This window comes from Garra rufa, chromosome 9 (genome assembly GCF_049309525.1).
Source record: "Garra rufa chromosome 9, GarRuf1.0, whole genome shotgun sequence".
NCBI lineage: Eukaryota > Metazoa > Chordata > Actinopteri > Cypriniformes > Cyprinidae > Garra > Garra rufa.
Genome location: NC_133369.1, coordinates 40,045,456 through 40,063,351, shown reverse-complemented (window position 1 = coordinate 40,063,351; position 17,896 = coordinate 40,045,456). Strand labels below are relative to the sequence as shown.

The 17,896-nt window shown below is 35.6% G+C and overlaps 1 protein-coding gene across 2 annotated transcripts in view; it reads right to left on the bottom strand.

The window, feature by feature from the left end:
• The window catches only part of fhod3b (formin homology 2 domain containing 3b), a 247,069-nt gene that overhangs the window by 51,129 nt on the left and 178,044 nt on the right, over positions 1-17,896 (bottom strand). For both annotated transcript variants that reach the window (XM_073846964.1, XM_073846965.1), the window contains exon 6: positions 1,435-1,529. In XM_073846964.1, coding sequence (XP_073703065.1) covers positions 1,435-1,529 — 95 coding nt within the window. The remainder of the gene's footprint in view (positions 1-1,434; positions 1,530-17,896) is intronic.

Sequence of the window (17,896 nt, the reverse complement as noted above, 5' to 3'; positions counted from 1 at the left end):
TATTAAAATAGTCCAGTGGTTCAACCATACGAGAATACTTTTTGAGCACAAAGAAAACAAATATAACATCTTTATTCGATAATGTCTTCTCTTCCTCATCCGTGTAATGCTGCTGACAGAGGAGACAGCATTCTGCTGTGTGCTGTGCTTGGTTTACAAGCAGAAGAAGACACACTTTACATAAAACAGTCTTCATAAACATGTCTGAAGATTTTGACAAAGGATGACTTGCTATTTTTTGCACAGCCCTACTTATTTGAACCAGAATATACAGACGATAAACTAAAAGAGATGGACGTTCTACATCAGCAACAGCACATGCATGAGGAAGAGAAGAATTTGTTGAATACAGTTGCTATTTTTGTTTTCTTTGCACACAAAAGTATTCTAATAGCTTCATAATATTATGGTTGAACCACTGGTGTCACATGGACTATTTTAACAATGTCTTTAGTACTTTTCTGGGGCAAAAAATATTTCAGTTGGGTTGGTGTCTATGCAGGGTCAGAAAGCTCTTGGATTTCATCAAAAATATCTGTTTATAACTTGTGTTCCAGAGTTGAACAAAGGTTTTATGGGTTTGGAACGACATGAGGGTGAGTAATTATTTAACAGAATGTTAATTTTTGAATGAACTAACCCTTTAAAATTACAATGAAGTGCATTTACTCAGTAATATGCAAAACTATATGAATAACAACTGAATAGTGTGTCAAAATTGTGTTTTTTGCATTTTATTTTTATTTTACATTTATTTATATAATCCATGCTATTATATTATATGCATCAAGTATCTTATGAGTAAGGATAAACTGATATGATTGAAATTTTGGCTGATACCAAATCAAAATGTGAAAAAATGACATTCCTTTTGCGATTTTCTTGAAAAAAATACACCTAACAGTGTTATTAAACTATTAGTTTAAATATTATTTGTACGTTTGTATTATTAGTTAAATTCTTAGTTTAAAGATTAACTTTATGTGAGCACAATTAAATATTTAATATCGAGTGATATATATATATATTTGGTCAAACCAAAAAAAAAAGCTATAATTTTTGATATTTTAGTGCAGAACACTATAGTTCATTTATGTAAGAGAGGATAGCAAAATAAAGTAAACTGTGACATATTATACTCAAAAATTCTTCATACAGTGGACTACCAGTAAAATTTATAAAAAATTAAGTCCAAAAATTATTCAGACACTTTGACCTGACCATGTTTTGCTTGTGTGTGTTTTTTTTTTTTTTTGTTTGTTTGTTTTTTTATTGAATATTAGGTTTGGCTGTACAATGTCAACCCTTACAAATAAATAAAGGAAATAAATAAATAACCGATAACCGATATTGTACCGATATAACATGTATCACTTGATCCAAAGTGACATACACACACTCATTGATAATTTTTTATAGTGAAATGTCCTTTACCTTTGATCCGACGAGTGTGTAAAGCCACTGTACTGTTTCATTGTGTCCGATAAGCCCATTCATCCCATCCACATACAGCATGATTTGTCCAAGAGCTGAAAGACAAAGAAAAAAATATATAAATACAGTATCTACAGTCGTGGCCAAAAGTTTTGAGAATTACATAAATATTGGAAATTGGAAAAGCTGCTGCTTAAGTTTTTATAATAGCAATTTGCATATACTCCAGAATGTTATGAAGAGTGATCAGATGAATTGCATGGTCCTTCTTTGCCATGAAAATTAACTTAATCCCGAAAAAAACTTTCCACTGCATTTCATTGCTGTCATTAAAGGACCTGCTGAAATCATTTCAGTAATCGTCTTGTTAACTCAGGTGAGAATGTTGACGAGCACAAAGCTGGAGATCATTATGTTAGGCTGATTGGGTTAGAATGGAAGACTTTACATGTTAAAAGGAGGGTGATGCTTGAAATCATTGTTCTTCCACTGTTAACCATGGTGACCTGCAAAGAAACGTGTGCAGCCATCATTGCGTTGCATAAAAATGGCTTCACAGGCAAGGATATTGTGGCTACTAAGATTGCACCTAAATCAACAATTTATAGGATCATCAAGAACTTCAAGGAATAAGGTTCAATTCTTGTTAAGAAGGCTTCAGGGCGTCCAAGAAAGTCCAGCAAGTGCCAGGATCGTCTCCTAAAGAGGATTCAGCTGCGGGATCGGAGTGCCACCAGTGCAGAGCTTGCTCAGGAATGGCAGCAGGCAGGTGTGAGTGCATCTGCACGCACAGTGAGGCCAAGACTTTTGGAAGATGGCCTGGTGTCAAGAAGGGCAGCAAAGAAGCCACTTCTCTCCAAAAAAAAACAAAAAAAAAACATTAGGGACAGATTGATCTTCTGCAAAAAGTATGGCGAATGGACTGCTGAGGACTGGGGCAAAGTCATATTCTCCGATGAAGCCTCTTTCCGATCGTTTGGGGCATCTGGAAAAAGGCTTGTCCGGAGAAGAAAAGGTGAGCGCTACCATCAGTCCTGTGTCATGCCAACAGTAAAGCATCCTGAGACCATTCATGTGTGGGGTTGCTTCTCATCCAAGGGAGTGGGCTCACTCACAATTTTGCCTAAAAACACAGCCATGAATAAAGAATGGTACCAAAACACCCTCCAACAGCAACTTCTTCCAAAAATCCAACAACAGTTTGGTGAAGAACAATGCATTTTCCAGCACGATGGAGCACTGTGCCATAAGGCAAAAGTGATAACTAAGTGGCTCGGGGACCAAAACGTTGAAATTTTGGGTCCATGGCCTGGAAACTCCCCAGATCTTAATCCCATTGAGAACTTGTGGTCAATCCTCAAGAGGCGGGTGGACAAACAAAAACCCACTAATTCTGACAAACTCCAAGAAGTGATTATGATAGAATGGGTTGCTATCAGTCAGGATTTGGCCCAGAAGTTGATTGAGAGCATGCCCAGTCGAATTGCAGAGGTCCTGAAAAAGAAGGGCAAACACTGCAAATACTGACTCTTTGCATAAATGTCATGTAATTGTCGATAAAAGCCTTTGAAACGTATCAAGTGCTTGTAATTATATTTCAGTACATCACAGAAACAACTGAAACAAAGATCTAAAAGCAGTTTAGCAGCAAACTTTGTGAAAACTAATATTTGTGTCATTCTCAAAACTTTTGGCCACGACTGTAATATGAATTCAACCTCTGGCCCTCCTCACCACTGGATAGTTGTTTTAATACACAAAAAACACTTTTAAGTTTTTAGTATTTAATATTCATTGAGCAAAATTGTGTGCTTTGAAAATGATTGATTTTCACTTGACACGCCACAATGAAGCAAAATTCTTATTTTCCACTGATGTGAATGAGCATGTGTGTGTCTTTGCATGTGCGCAGCAGTGATACAGCAGTGTGGTCAGTGTTTCCATTGTCTTCATAAAACATCATTGGCTCTCCTTAGCGACTCAGGGGAGGTCTTCTGGTGAGGGAAGTGTCGTGACAGAGCCTGAACTATAAAGAAAGCGCTTCACACACCAATGAACCCTCACATATGTGTCCAAAGTTTAAAGCAATCAGAGTACAAACAGATACAGTCCTCTATATGTGAAGAGCAGGATTTCGCTCTGATCAAAGTGAAGAGTGTCAATGAGATCCATCTGGAGCTGTCTGATCCATCTCTGCTGCAAAGAGTTATTCTATCATACACACACACATCAACTCATGCTCCCTGGAAGATATAAGCTGTAACAGGTGAACCGTTCTCAAACAAACAACTGAACTGCTACACTTTGAGTCTTCACATGAACCCAGAAATACACAAACACACCAACACAAAACCAGATTTATAGGTTAATGTGTTCAAGTTGCATTAAATTCCAACATAACTACATAGCTCTTTAAAACTTGACTGAGTTAACAACAGTAACCAATGGAGTGGAGCTTATTTCTGATTCTAAGTTATAATGGCTTAGTTTCTATACATTTTACAAGCTATTCGGTGACAGGTATACCAGGTATCTTGGTCAAGTGACATTCCCCACTCATCCATTTGATTCTGACTGAAATGACTTGAATGTACATCCCAATTACGATTTCCAAACTTTAAAAGTCAGAACTTCCGAGGAGGGGAAGGCAGCATATGTTCAAGCTGAGCGACTCCGTGGACAGGCAGGAATCATAACAAACAGCTTCACGCGCACACATAGAGCAGTTTAAATATTGCTCTTGAAGAGTGAAATCTCAGCCTGTGTGGCAGTGCAGTGGGGAAAACATCTGAGCAGCCTGATCCACCCAAGCGTAACACGACTTCCATTTGTAGCAGGACACATAAAGCGGGTCATAACAAGAGCTCAGGGAACTCCATAGGAGGCCACTAAAATCACAGAGCTTCCATTTGACAGAAAAGACTGGGGGAAGAAATAAAACCGAAAGCTCTGACAAAGATACAAGCAATAAGAGGTGAAGGTCAATGTGACCTTCTGAGCCATAGTTCAGCTGAAGAAAGATTTCTTGGCTAGATATGCTCTTAAAAATAAAGGTGCTTCACGATGCCATAGATTAGAAGAACCTTTTTGTCTAAATGGTTCCATAAAGAACCTTTAACATCTGAAGAAACTTTCTATTTTACAAAAGGTTCTTTGTGGCAAATAAGGTTCTTCAGATGATAAAAATGTAAGCAAGAAATGGTTCTATAAAAAACCTTTGACTGAATGGTTCTTTCTGGAACCAAAAATGGTTTCTCTATGGCATTACTTGAAGAACCTTTTATAGCACCTTTATTTTTAAGAGTGTAGATAGATAGCTAGATAGATGGCTGGATGAGGCATTTGAGGATCAAAATGTTGTTTGACCTGAGATTGACACACTCTCTTCATTCCAGATTGTTGAAAGAAAGATGAGCTCTACTGGACTCTACTCACACAATGAGGTCGTTTGATAAATAGCATACCTAAAGCCTGACTACATGTGTATACACGGCCACGGGCTTTAATATTGAGTCCAAACTGTCTCCACACACTCACCAACACGTACGATTTTTACTCTGCAATTTCTTTGTACAATTTCAGATCAGCAATCAAATCTGACACAATAGTATCAAAATACTCAAATAATACCCCAAAAGTCAGTGAGTTGATGACAAAAGAGAGTGTCTGGGACACTTCCAGAACAAAAATTTACAGATGATTTACTCACCCCCTTGTCATCCAAGATGTTCATGTCTTTTTTTCTTCTGTCACAAAGAAATTATGTTTTTTTCAGGAAAACATTTCAGGATTTCTCTCCATATAATGGACTTCTATGGTGCCCCCGAGTTTGAACTTCCAAAATGCAGTTTAAATGCAGCTTCAAAGGGCTCTAAATGATCCCAGCCAATGAATAAGGGTCTTATCTTGCGAAACAGTTATTTTCTAAAAAAAAAAAAAAAAAAGACAATTTATATACTTTTTAACCTCAAATGCTTGTCTTGTCTAGCTCAGCCTGTACTCTGTGTATTCCAGTTCAAGACAGTTATTGTAATTTCTTATCTAATTTTCTCCTCCAGCTTTAAAATGGTCCTACATAGCTGCAGAAGTACCGAACAAGTGTTTACAAAGTAAATGTGCAAAGAAGATCAAACGTCCTTTACAAAAAAAAGGTAAAACAGCGATGTAGGGTGATTTTGAAGTTGAAGGAGAAAATGACATGGGAGTTTTTTGACCTACCCTAACTGTCTTGAATCGGAATACACAGAGTTCACACAGAGCTAGACAAGACCAGCATTTATAGTTAAAAAGTATATAAATTGCATTTAAACTGCATTTTGAAAGTTCAAACTCGTGGGCACCATAGAAGTCCACTATATGGAGAGAAATCTTGAAATGCTTTCCTCAAAAAACATAATTTCTTTACGACTGAAGAAAGAAAGACACGGACATCTTGGATGACAAGGGGGTGAGTACATTATCTGTACTGTACTGTATTTGTTCTGGAAGTGAACTTCTCCTTTAAGCCTGATTCGGACGGTAATTGTTGCTCATAGTGATGTAAGCGATTTTCAACATTTACAGGAGTTAGTCAGTGATTTTATTGCCGTCCGAATCCAGAATGCTGGTGTTTTTCTAACACCACCCACCCCCGCACAAAAAACGTAGTAGAATTACCTTCTGTTTTTTGACAACAGACCAAGGTTGAGTGGTAATTGCTGTCCGAATCCACATCTATTTACAAAAAGAAATGGATTTAAAATTCACATTTAAATCCTTTTTGACTACTGCCGAACATTATGCGTTAACTGTTGCACTTCGCTGTAATTATTACAGAAATGGTGGAAAGTATTTAGAAGAACAATATATGGAAATAGGTTATTATTGTGACATATGGTTGCAATACTATTTTAAAATATTAAAAATATTAACCAAGCAGCTTTGTTTATCTTACACAAATAAGAAGTTGCATTAACTTTTTTCGGCTAATCTCCACATTTTTTATGAAATCCATCATTTTAACAGATAAAATGCAAAACAGAAACTATTTTAATAATAAAACATCTATTTTCCTATTTTTAAACAGTAATAAATAAATAATAAATAGGATATTATTAAACGTTAATTCATTCGTATTATTTCAAGCATATCACTTCTGATTTAGCAGACAAATAAAAAAAGGATTAATGCTTTAAGAAAACTGTTTAAGATATTACTAATTTACTCAAAATCTCATACAAGAAATCTCTGCTTTTTTATAATAACAAAAATGTCAAGGCGGTGCAACTTTATCCCTATAAAAATGTATACATATTCATCACAGAAGAGGTCTATTCCAGTCGAGGTTATGATTTTAAAGTATTTTAAATTAAATTAATTCTGTGTCTTCAGCGGCTCAGATGTCAGGAGTAAATGACTACTGCTATGCTCATTATTACATCCAACAACAGAACACCTCAATCGCTCAATCTGAGTCGACACAATGGCAATCGGAGTCGGAGAGCTTGGTGCGGGCGGGTCTAAGGTAAGTCGCTCGTGTCAATCAACTATCGTGGGAGTGGCCTCTGTCGGTGTGCCGTCACACCGACAAGAAGCTGAGAATGACCTGATTTTAAAAAGGGGATTTTAATAAGTCTGAAATTCAAGACTTATTGAGAGTTACAATTTCTCAATTTTTCTATGAAAGGCCCATCTGCTCCTCCTCATACTGTCTCAGTTCATCCAAAGCTAAAAAAGGGTTTTGTTGTGCACATGATGACAACTGAAAAAAGATCATTTGTATCTCCTGACCCAACTGTGACACTAAAACCCATTTAGCAACACTGCAAAAACCTTACTGTTTCCTGGCACCATCTGCAGCTTACAGCTCCGGATTGTACCTGAAACGATTCCTCTTAGCTGGAGCAGGGCCTACAGGACAACTGCTGCCAGATTCCCATAGCGAGAAAAAGAGAGAGAGAGACCGAAGGAGAGCAGAGCGGTGACCAGGATGAACTCTGTCTACTGCGTCTCCACATGGGAGAATGAGGAGTTATGAATGCACCACACGCAGGCCAAGATTCCCAGGTGCAGCCGTCTGGTGTGTGTGGCTGCCTGCTGGACTGACTCTTCATCTTTTATCAATCAAGGCTAATTACTCAAAACATGTCAGTGACAACATTCCACATGAGTTTTTTTTTCTACTCGCACACATTTGCAAGACTACCGGAATGACATGCAGGGTCAATCCTACAGTTTGGTGGATTTTGGACTGAGCAGGTTTGCTGAAAAAAGGAACAAATATCAAAATTTTTTAGTCTTGTCAGAGATTTAATGGCTTTACACATTAAAAAAGAAAAATATGGAACAATTATTATTATTCATTTTTATTATTATCATTGCTATTATTATTTAAATAAATTATAAATATAAAACAATATAATAATAATAATAATAATGTAAAGTATTTTATAATCATTTTAAATTTTACAATAATTATATTATTTTTAGTAGCAGCATTATAACTATTATTATTATTATTATTATTATTATTTAAATATATTTGTCACGGTCAGGCAGGAACACACGAACAACGATGTAATAAAAAGACGTACATTTAATAAATCCAATGGGAAACAGGCAGACACAGGAACACGGAGTGGTAACATTAAAGACCGACAGAATGCAGGGGAAAACACACACATTAAATAGACAGACTCATTACAAACATCCAGCTGACAACAATGAGGGAGAAACCAAAACACTCAAAACTGCGGGGGAAAATGGGAAAAACCAACAAGAAAGTCCGGGGGTGTGACATGATTATGAATAATTAAACAAATCAATAATAAATGTATTAATTTTATTAAAATATAAATAAATATACTGAAATGTAAAGTATTTAATAACAATTTTAATTTCTATAATAACAATAATTATTATTATAATTATTACTATTATTTAAATTATAAAAATTAAACAAATCAATAAGAAAATATAAATAAATATACTGAAATGTAAAGTATTTAATAATAATTTTAATTTGTATAATAGTAATTATTAATAATAATAATAATAATAATAATAATATTTTACAACAGTGCAATTTCAATACTAATATTATTACAAACTTCCAAGCTAATATTACAAACTTGTGAAAATGTTTGGAGCATATTGCATTTTTTAAATGCAAACAATCGCAATGCTCTACTTTGCGCTTTGCTCTGAAACATGCAGCGCTTCAGAATATACATTTTTATAATTACAATGCAGGTTTTATGTTTTAATAATTGCACTAAAACATATTGTGCTCTCGGTCATTGATTCACATACCTGCCGATGTTGATTTTTGCATTTTTGGGTACAGCTATGCATTAAAAATGATGTGGCCTGAAAGTCAATAATAAAATATACAGTGTTGGTTTATAGGTACATACAATCTACCAAACTGTAGGAAGACCCTGCACACAGTCGCTTAACCATCCCGGCACATTTTGCAACAAAGCACATCACAGATTGTTTGTAAAGACCCGATCGACCCTGCAGACAGACAGCCAGGCCGTTCAGTGAGAGAGCTGTTGAGAGACAGGTGAGAGATATAATGAGCTACTCTTCATATGCTTCACGGACCAGAACATTCCAGAAATCTCCAGACAGGATCGCTCCAGCACACCGGCTCTGAATGAGAGCACAGGACAAGCTGGGGCTAATGGGAGCTAAACCAAGCTGATTCGCATCTAAAAGATGTTTGAATAGGACATTTAAAGGTGAAGTGTACAACTTCTGCAATGCTATTGTCAACAAATGTCACCAAATTCTTGAGTATCAACTCAGTATATTACTGCAGTTAGTTTAATCAAATAACTTTTTTTAAAGGAGTCGTCGGATGCAAAGCTCACTTTTACATGTTGTTTGAACACCCTACAATGATAAAAATCCGCCCAGTGGTATTTTTTAATCTTTAAAAGTAATATCCCCTTTTTAAAGGTCATCAGGTCATTCTCAGCTTCTTGTCTGTGTGACGGCACACCGACAAATGCCGCTCCCATGATAGTTGATTGACATGAGCGCCTTACCTTAGACCCGCCCTTACCGAGCTGAAATAGTCCGACTCCGATCGCCATTGTGTGACTCAGGTGAAGGGGAAGACAAGAGTGTCTCTGATTGAGCGATTGTTGTTGGATGTAATAAGGAACATAGCAGTCATCATTTACTCCCAACATCTGAGCCGCTGAAGATGCAGAGTATAACGTTACTTTCGTTTTATAAAAGAAAAGCGCCGATCCTGATCTACATATGACTATGTCTAGTTTGTGAGAATCGTTGTTTGTGCAGCTTCACCCACAGCAGAAGTGAGGGTTTTTTATGCATCTTTGCAAATGGCCTTTCTTTAATACAGTGCTTGTTGGCAGGTTTCGCCGCTAAATGCAGCTAAATGCAGCTAAATGCAGCTAAATGCAGATAAAGTAAACATTACGGCTCATAATCCCACATCAGAGAGGGGCGGGGCGAGCAGAGCTCATTTGCATTTAAAGGGACCATGCAATAAAATTAGTTGATTTTTTTGCAGAGCGGATTTTGACAAGGTAAAAGGGTGTTTTATTACTCTACTATTGAGATTTTTAGCCAAAGTATATTATAAACTTTTCATTAAGACCCTAAAGAATCTTATGTTCTTAGGTTGCTGGTGGAAGTAGAGGTTAAAATCTGGATTCTGAACCCCTTTTTAATCCCTCAATCATGGCCAGTTCAACATTTGGGGATCCCCTGTTTGTTTCTCAAGGCTTTTATACTCTCTGTCCATATGCGTAACTATTATTTACCAGCACCCCATCCCAGATTTCATGCGCCAGAGCTTGGCAGCATTCTGTTTTCTCTTTCTAACTCCTCATGGTCTTTTCCTCTGCACCCCTCATTTGTTTCATTTACATTTGAAATTTCCCCTAGAACTGGGTCAGCCAAAATTTGGGCCTGTCTGTCAACGTGCTACATTTATTTTCATAGGCCTACAGGCCTTCTATCAAGGTCCTGCTCTCCACAACAAGCAAGGGAACTTTTAGTGCACTCAACACATTTCTTAATCCAGCGAAACGAAGTTTGGCACAGTTATCGGTGCTGTTAAAGTCAGGTATATTTCTTTTGTTAAACCACAAAGTAGAAACACTCTGCAAATGTTTCCACAGAGAAATAATGTGGCTTCTATCCCCCACCGGATATGACAGACTGGTTGTGCTTTTTGGGGGAAACTGATGACGAAGAACTTTTTTCCCGTAAGCTTTGACTTATTCAGACTTCCCTTCTTGTCTGATTGGGTTTTGATTTAACCTCCCTGTTTCCTAACGAGACAGCTTTATAACTGGTGCCCATTAAATTTCCATTAGGAGCAGTTTCTGGATGCAGTAAATTCAGCAGGAGCTCATCATTACGCAATCAGCCGAACCGTGTGCAAAGCGCTTGTGTCCTGTTATTATGGTACTGCCTCTGCCCGGTCACAGCTAGTTGGTAAATCAAGGGGGCACTGATTCAACCAGGCATACTACTTTAAGTAAACAAATCATCAAAGTTCTCTAAAACTCTAATTTGAATTTATGTGTTATGTGTTACTGTGCATAGTGTGTGATGTAAACAAAATGTCTTAAAACAAAAAAGGTCACAATTATGAAGTATACAGTAAGTCACAATTGTTAGGACTAAAAGTTACAGTCGAGTTGACAAAGTTGAATTTAATGATACATAAAGTAGCAACTATGGAAAATAAAGTCACAATTTTGAATGACAAATGACGTAGCAATTACAAGAAATGTAGTCAATTGTGAGAAATAAATTCACATCTTAGATGTTAGGTGGATTTTTAGAAGATATAAAGTCACAGGTGAGAAATAGTCACAGCTAAGAGGTAAAGTAGCAATTCTAAAAAATAAAGTCACAACTGTGAGAAATAAGTTGAATTTCATGAGAAATAAAGTAGCAAGACACAAAAGTCGTGTTCGAGATGTAAAGTTGTAAATAAAGTTACGCATATGCGCAGTCAAGAGAAATAAAGTAACAATTATGAGAAATAAAGTCACAGGTTTGAGAAATGAAGTTGCGGTTAAGATATAACGTTAATTAATTTTTACAAGAAATAGAAGGAAAGGAAGGAAAGGAAATTTTGAGAAATAAAGTCACATTTGTGAGAAATAAAGTTGTGGTTGAGATGTAAAGTTGAATTTTACAACAAATAAAGATGCAATTACGGGAAATAATGTAACAATTATCAGAAATAAATTCACAGGTTCGCGAAATAAAGTCGTAGTTGAGATAATGGTAATTAATTTTACAAGAAATAACAAGCAATTCCAAAAAAAAAAAAAAAAAAAAAAATCACAGTTGAGAGTATTAATGTCACAGCTGAAATGTAAAGGTTGAATTTTATGAGAAATAAAGTAGCAATTATGATAAATAAAGTCACAACTGTGGGAAATAAAGTTGGGTCAGGATGTAAATTTGAATTTTATGAGAAATAAAATAGTAATTGCGAGAAATAAAGTCACGGCCATGATGTAAAACTACATTTTATAAGAAAATAAAGTTGTAATTATATGAAATAAAGTAACAATTATTAGAAATAAAGTCACAGGTTTGAGACACAGAGTCGCGGTTGAAATAATGTAGAACGTTAATTAATTTTACAATATATAAGTAGCAATTTACAAGAAAAAAGTCACAACTGTGAGAAATAAAGTCAAAGCTGAAATGTAAAGTTGAATTCAACGAGAAATTAAAGAGGAATTATGAGAAATAAAGTCACAGGTTTGAGAAATAAAGTCAAAGCTGATGTAAAGTTGAATTCTATGAGAAACAAAGTAGCAATTATGATCAATAAAGTCACAACTGTGAGAAATAAAGTTGGGTTAAGATGTAATGTTGAATTTTATGCAAAATAAAGTAGCAATTATGGGAGATTAAGTCACAATTGCAAAAAATAATGTCACAGTCTAGATGTAAAGTTGAACTTTACAAGAAATAAAGTTTCAGTTACAGTCAAATAAAGTAACGATAATGAAAAATCAGGTGTGAGAAATAAAGTTGTGCTTGAGATATAACTAATTTTACAAGAAATACTGTAAGTAGCAATTACGAGAAATAAAGTCACAACTATGAGAAACAAATTTGTGTTCAAATTAAAAAGTTAGACTTTACCGGAAATAAAGTAGCAATTACAAGAAATAGTCACAATTATAATAATTGAATCTGGCAAGATACATCTATTTTAAAGGATTATTTTAAAAACCACTCAGTAAACATTTAAACACACAGCTTCACTTCATAAGCCACATTTAAACGCCTCTTCAGTGATTCTTTTGAGAAGTGATCAAGAAGCATTAGCCATATTTCTTAAACTGTTTTTGTGAATGATTATGCTTTGGCACACTTAATAAAATGGAAAAACAAAGCAATCAGCAATAAGAAAGACATCTGACTAATTTGTTCCAATTCCAAGTAAACACAAATCGCTGGAGATCTGCAGAAGCATTAAACTGTTGAAGGATGAGCCGTGGCGAATCGTTACGACACTACAGAGGATGGTTATGATGCTTTGCATCGCACGCCATATGATGAAATTGCACTCGGTAAAAGCTTGCGGTGACTATTAGTCATTAGTGATATAGTTCAGCGCTAACATGGACAACTCCAAACGGTTTGCGGCCATAAATCCAGCTTTATATTCTCGCCCTGAATCATTCCAACGATAGATTGATCTTCCATACAGTGGCTGACTTCATGTTTTGGGCCAGAGCCAATTGCTTGCTTTCTTTGTGATTTATGCACACGCACAAATGTACGATCGTAGCCCAGGATGCATATGTGCAAACGTATGTCTAAACACGTGTGAGGTCAGGGTTCAAATTATTGGCTTCAAAGTGGTGACATGTACTTATTACTACACCTCTGAGACCTTATATCAATGGCCTGCAGTGGGAAAGATGAGAAACGTGAGACATCTGACGAAGGCCAAAGTGTTAGTGTGTTTTTAGCGTAGCCAAGTCCTTGTGGTGCAAATAATCAGAGGCCAGGAAACACCACGCATTCTTCTGCGTTAACACCTGCACATGGTGAAAAACAGGCTACGTTTTAAAATCGAAATGCATGCTGCACATTATTGCGTTGTGGTGTGTGTTCACTAGCAATGCATCGGCCAATCAAAAACCGCCAGTGATCAGGGCTGAATATATCGTGTCAATCAAAACAAGATGGACAAAACTGTTGGAGTTGCAGGCTTATGCAGTGAAGTGTGGAAAAGCAGCAGCATTGAAGAGAAAACCTATTCAAATCCTGAATAAATTGTACACAGAATGTACAATATGACAATATTAGAACGCTCCCATTTCACTATAATCTTTCAAACTGCCACTCACGCAATTGTTTACAATCTTGTCACGTTCTACAGGGCACAATAAATGTTGTATTTACACTGTGTTTAGAAATTTGTTGATTATAATATAAACATTCTGGTTTTGTTGTGTCACTCATTACACATTTACAATTACAAACACTTAATCTTCCACATATCAGTGGAATTGTAGTTTCATATTCATAATATGTAGTATCTATGTAATAGATCAAATTTTTTTCCTACAATTTAAGTTAAATTGTGGCCAGATTTAACTTAAACAAGGGAATGAAATTAGTGCAATGTGGCCTTTTTACACTCTACTTACACTCTCCATCCACACACATATAAAAAAAATGGATTAAAAGATGTAAAGTTTAATTCTATGACAAATAAAGTCACAATTGTGAGTAATAAAGTCAAAGCTGAAATGTAAAGTTGGATTTTTACAAAAAATCAAGTCAGTATTATGAGAAATACAGTTGTAATTTTGAGAAATAAAGTCACGGTTGAGATGTAAAGTAGAATTTTACAAAAGAAATAAAGTAAAAATTGTGAGAAATAAAGTCAAAGCTGATGTAATGTCGAATTTTATGAGAAATAAAGTAGCAACTATGGGAAATAAAGTCACAATTGCGAGAAACAAAATCACAGTCGAGAGGTAAAATTTAATTTTACAAGACATAAAGTTGCAATTATGGGAAGAAACGTAACAATTATGAGAAATAAAGTCACAGGTTTGAGAAATAAAGTCGTGGTTGAGATATAACATTGACTCATTTTACCAAAAATATTTAGCAATTACAAAAAACAAGTCAAGATGTAAAGTTGAATTTTATAAGAAACAAAGTAGAAATTATGAAAATAAAGTCACAACTGTGAGAAATAAAATTGGATTAAGATGTAAAGTTAAATAAAGTAGCAATTTCAAAAAATTAATTCACAATTGCGAGAAATAAAGTCGTGGTTGAGATGTAAAGCTGCAATTACAAATAAAGTCACAGCTGAAATGTAAAGTTGAATTTTATGAGAAATAAAGTCACAGCCGAGGTGTAAAGTTGAATTTTATGAGAAATAAAGTCACAAATGTAAGAAATACAGTCAAAGCTGAAATGTAGTTTAATTTTACGAGAAATAAAGTACCAATGCTAAGAAATAAAATCACAATTATGAGAAATAAAGTCACGGTACGTAAAGTTGTATTTTGCACATTTAAAAAAATTTAATTCGGAAATTGAAACATTATTTTAATCATAGAATATGTATATTCAAGTTACTGTAAATATGAATTACTTTTTTTTATTGTATTTCTGAATAAATTATCTATCATTTTTTTACCAGACACGTCCTTTCTGGCATGTTTAAGGCCCTGTCCACATGCAGAAGTGTTTAGCTGTATACATAAATATGTTGGATCATATCTGCTAACAGCACCACATACTGGTCTGGCATGAATACTACATACATCGTTTTGAGTCAGTTTCAGTGGTTTAGTGTGTCTTTCTTGAGACACTGTGTTTACAGAAGAATGAGGGGGGGGGGGGGGGGGGGGGAAGATTGTAAAGCGAGAGCTCTGGCTTATTTTGGACGGGCCCTATATTGCCTAAAATGTCTGGGTTTTGGCTTCATACATAATCCGTATGCAAATGTGCATTACTTTCATTGTTCTTTCTTTGATCCCACCTTCTCACATGCCACGATTGGTCGATTATGTACAATGCCTCCATGCTATTGGTCAAGCTACTTTTCAGTCATTACCTTCAGCAAGTACGAAAAAAATACAAATAAAAACAAATCCAAAACCGCAACATTATAGGCAATTTAGAAATCCCAGTCAGGACATGTCCAGGAAAAAGAGGACATATGTGAACCTGGACCACAAAACCAGTCTTAAGTCGCTGGGGTATATTTGTAGGCTAGCTATAGCCAAAAATACATTGTATGGGTCAAAATTATTGATTTTTCTTTTATGCCTAAAATCATTAGGAAATTAAGTAAAGATTATGTTCCATGAAGATTTTTTGTAAAATTCCTACTATAAATATATCAAAATGTAATTTTTGATTAGTAATATGCATTGTTAAGAACTTAATTTGGACAACTTTAAAGGTGATTTTCTCAGTATTTCAATTTTTTTTGCACCGTCAGATTCCAGATTTTCAAATCGATGTATCTCGGCCAAATATTGACCTATCCTAACAAACCATACATCAATAGAAAGCTTATTTATTGATGTATACATATGATGTATAGATCTCAGTTTTGTCAAATTTAACCTTATGACTGGTTCTGTGGTCCAGGGTCACATATGGTCACCCTATATTAACAGATTCAGACCAAACGTCTGTCATGACATTGACCCAAAAAGTGTATCAGAAAACCACCAACAATAGTGTCCTGTTTGCTCCACCAGTACAAGACAATGATTGGCAATTGCTATTGGCACACAGATTTTGTACCTAGCGATCACTATCAAAACCTCTCAGCTGAAATATACAGGGAATCTCCAGTGGGCTTCAGAGAGTCGCTGGCTCAAAAACCATTGTATGTCTGGCTCAGGCAGAGCTGAGGGAGAAAACAGAACAACATCTGTCGAAAAGGAACTTGACTTCATGTTTTCATGCGTGTTGCAGGCAGCCAGGAGATTAAAGTCTGTATTGAAGAGCATGCGAATGGAAATATTTTGGTTTCCTCAGACAACTAAACCAGCAAGCTGTAGTTATCAATCCCCACAAATCATTTTCTCTAAAACTGAGGGGAAACGTTTTCTTAAGATGCGCAGCCAGATTCGGTACGGTTCACTTTTTAGAGTTAATTTTGGTAAAAAATTCTGGTAAGATGTATTAAACTGGAGAATAATCAAATTAGCAAAACCTTTAACAAATACATACTTTGTGGAAATCGCTAGATGTTGTGTGGGCCTGATGTGAAGGAAAATCTAGCACATATGCTAACACTGTGTCTTGCAGTGTTAGGGAAACTTTCAGGCGCGCAGTGTGGGTCCGTTTGGAGCAGGTCCGTCAGAATGTAGGTCAGTCAGGTGGGGCAGAACTGAAGCTAAACTGAGGCTAAACTTCATAGCCGTGACGGAGGTTCTGGATCTAAAGTCACACTGACTCAACCGCAGCCATCCACAGAGTTCCCAACAGAGTAAACAGACTCCAACAGATGCTGACAAAACCGCTGCTGCCGCACACAGTCCAGAGAGTGTCATATGCCCTCCTGCTCCAGATATATGTTTCCAATCACCACACTCTCTTTAATCAAATCAGGAAGTTAATGGCTTCACGGCATCATTAGAACAAACTCTTGTTGAAAGAAAACAAAATGATAAGAGAGGAAGTCTGATTTATTGTGACTCCACACCGCTCTTTTGGGTTCCTCATGCTTGGCAAGAGGTTATGTGTAATTAAGTCTAATGGTAAAAATAGAAGGCACTTCTGGTAAACACTTTATACAGAAATGATCTTGACCCGTGTTATTCATCCCAATAATATACACACGGCGGATGTCTTTAATGACTAAAGACTGTTTCTGCTTTGATGCTTTGGATGTTTTCCTATCGATTCACGCTAACGCCATCTTAACCACAAACGGCTGACGAAAAACTGAAAAGAAAGAACCCAGTTTTTTTGTTTTTTTTTTGGGATGTTTATGTTTTGATAAGACAAGAAAGGATACTTTGAACTCTTTGGGAAGAATGTTTTTCAGGATTTTAAAGGGATTTATAGACTTTTTGAAGAATCTACTGGTACAATGAAAGTAGAATTGTAATTAAATTATAATTATATTACATTAAATTGTAATAATATCCATAATAATAGCCATTTTACTGGGCTTTGAATTAATGCATTTTTCTTTTAAAAACATAAAAATAAATAAATAAATAAATAAAATTCTAACTGACCCCAAACTTTTAAACAATAGTGTATGAATTTCATATGAATGTTTATATATATATATAAATCGATAGATTCAGACAAAACTAATGGAATCACCAACCCCTAGTATCAGTGAACCTAATTTTACATTACAGTTTATGTATTTTATCCAAAGCAATTCCTTCTTGGAATTCGAACCCATGACCATGCTGTTGCTAGCACCATGCTGTAGTATTAAATTTTTAATGGA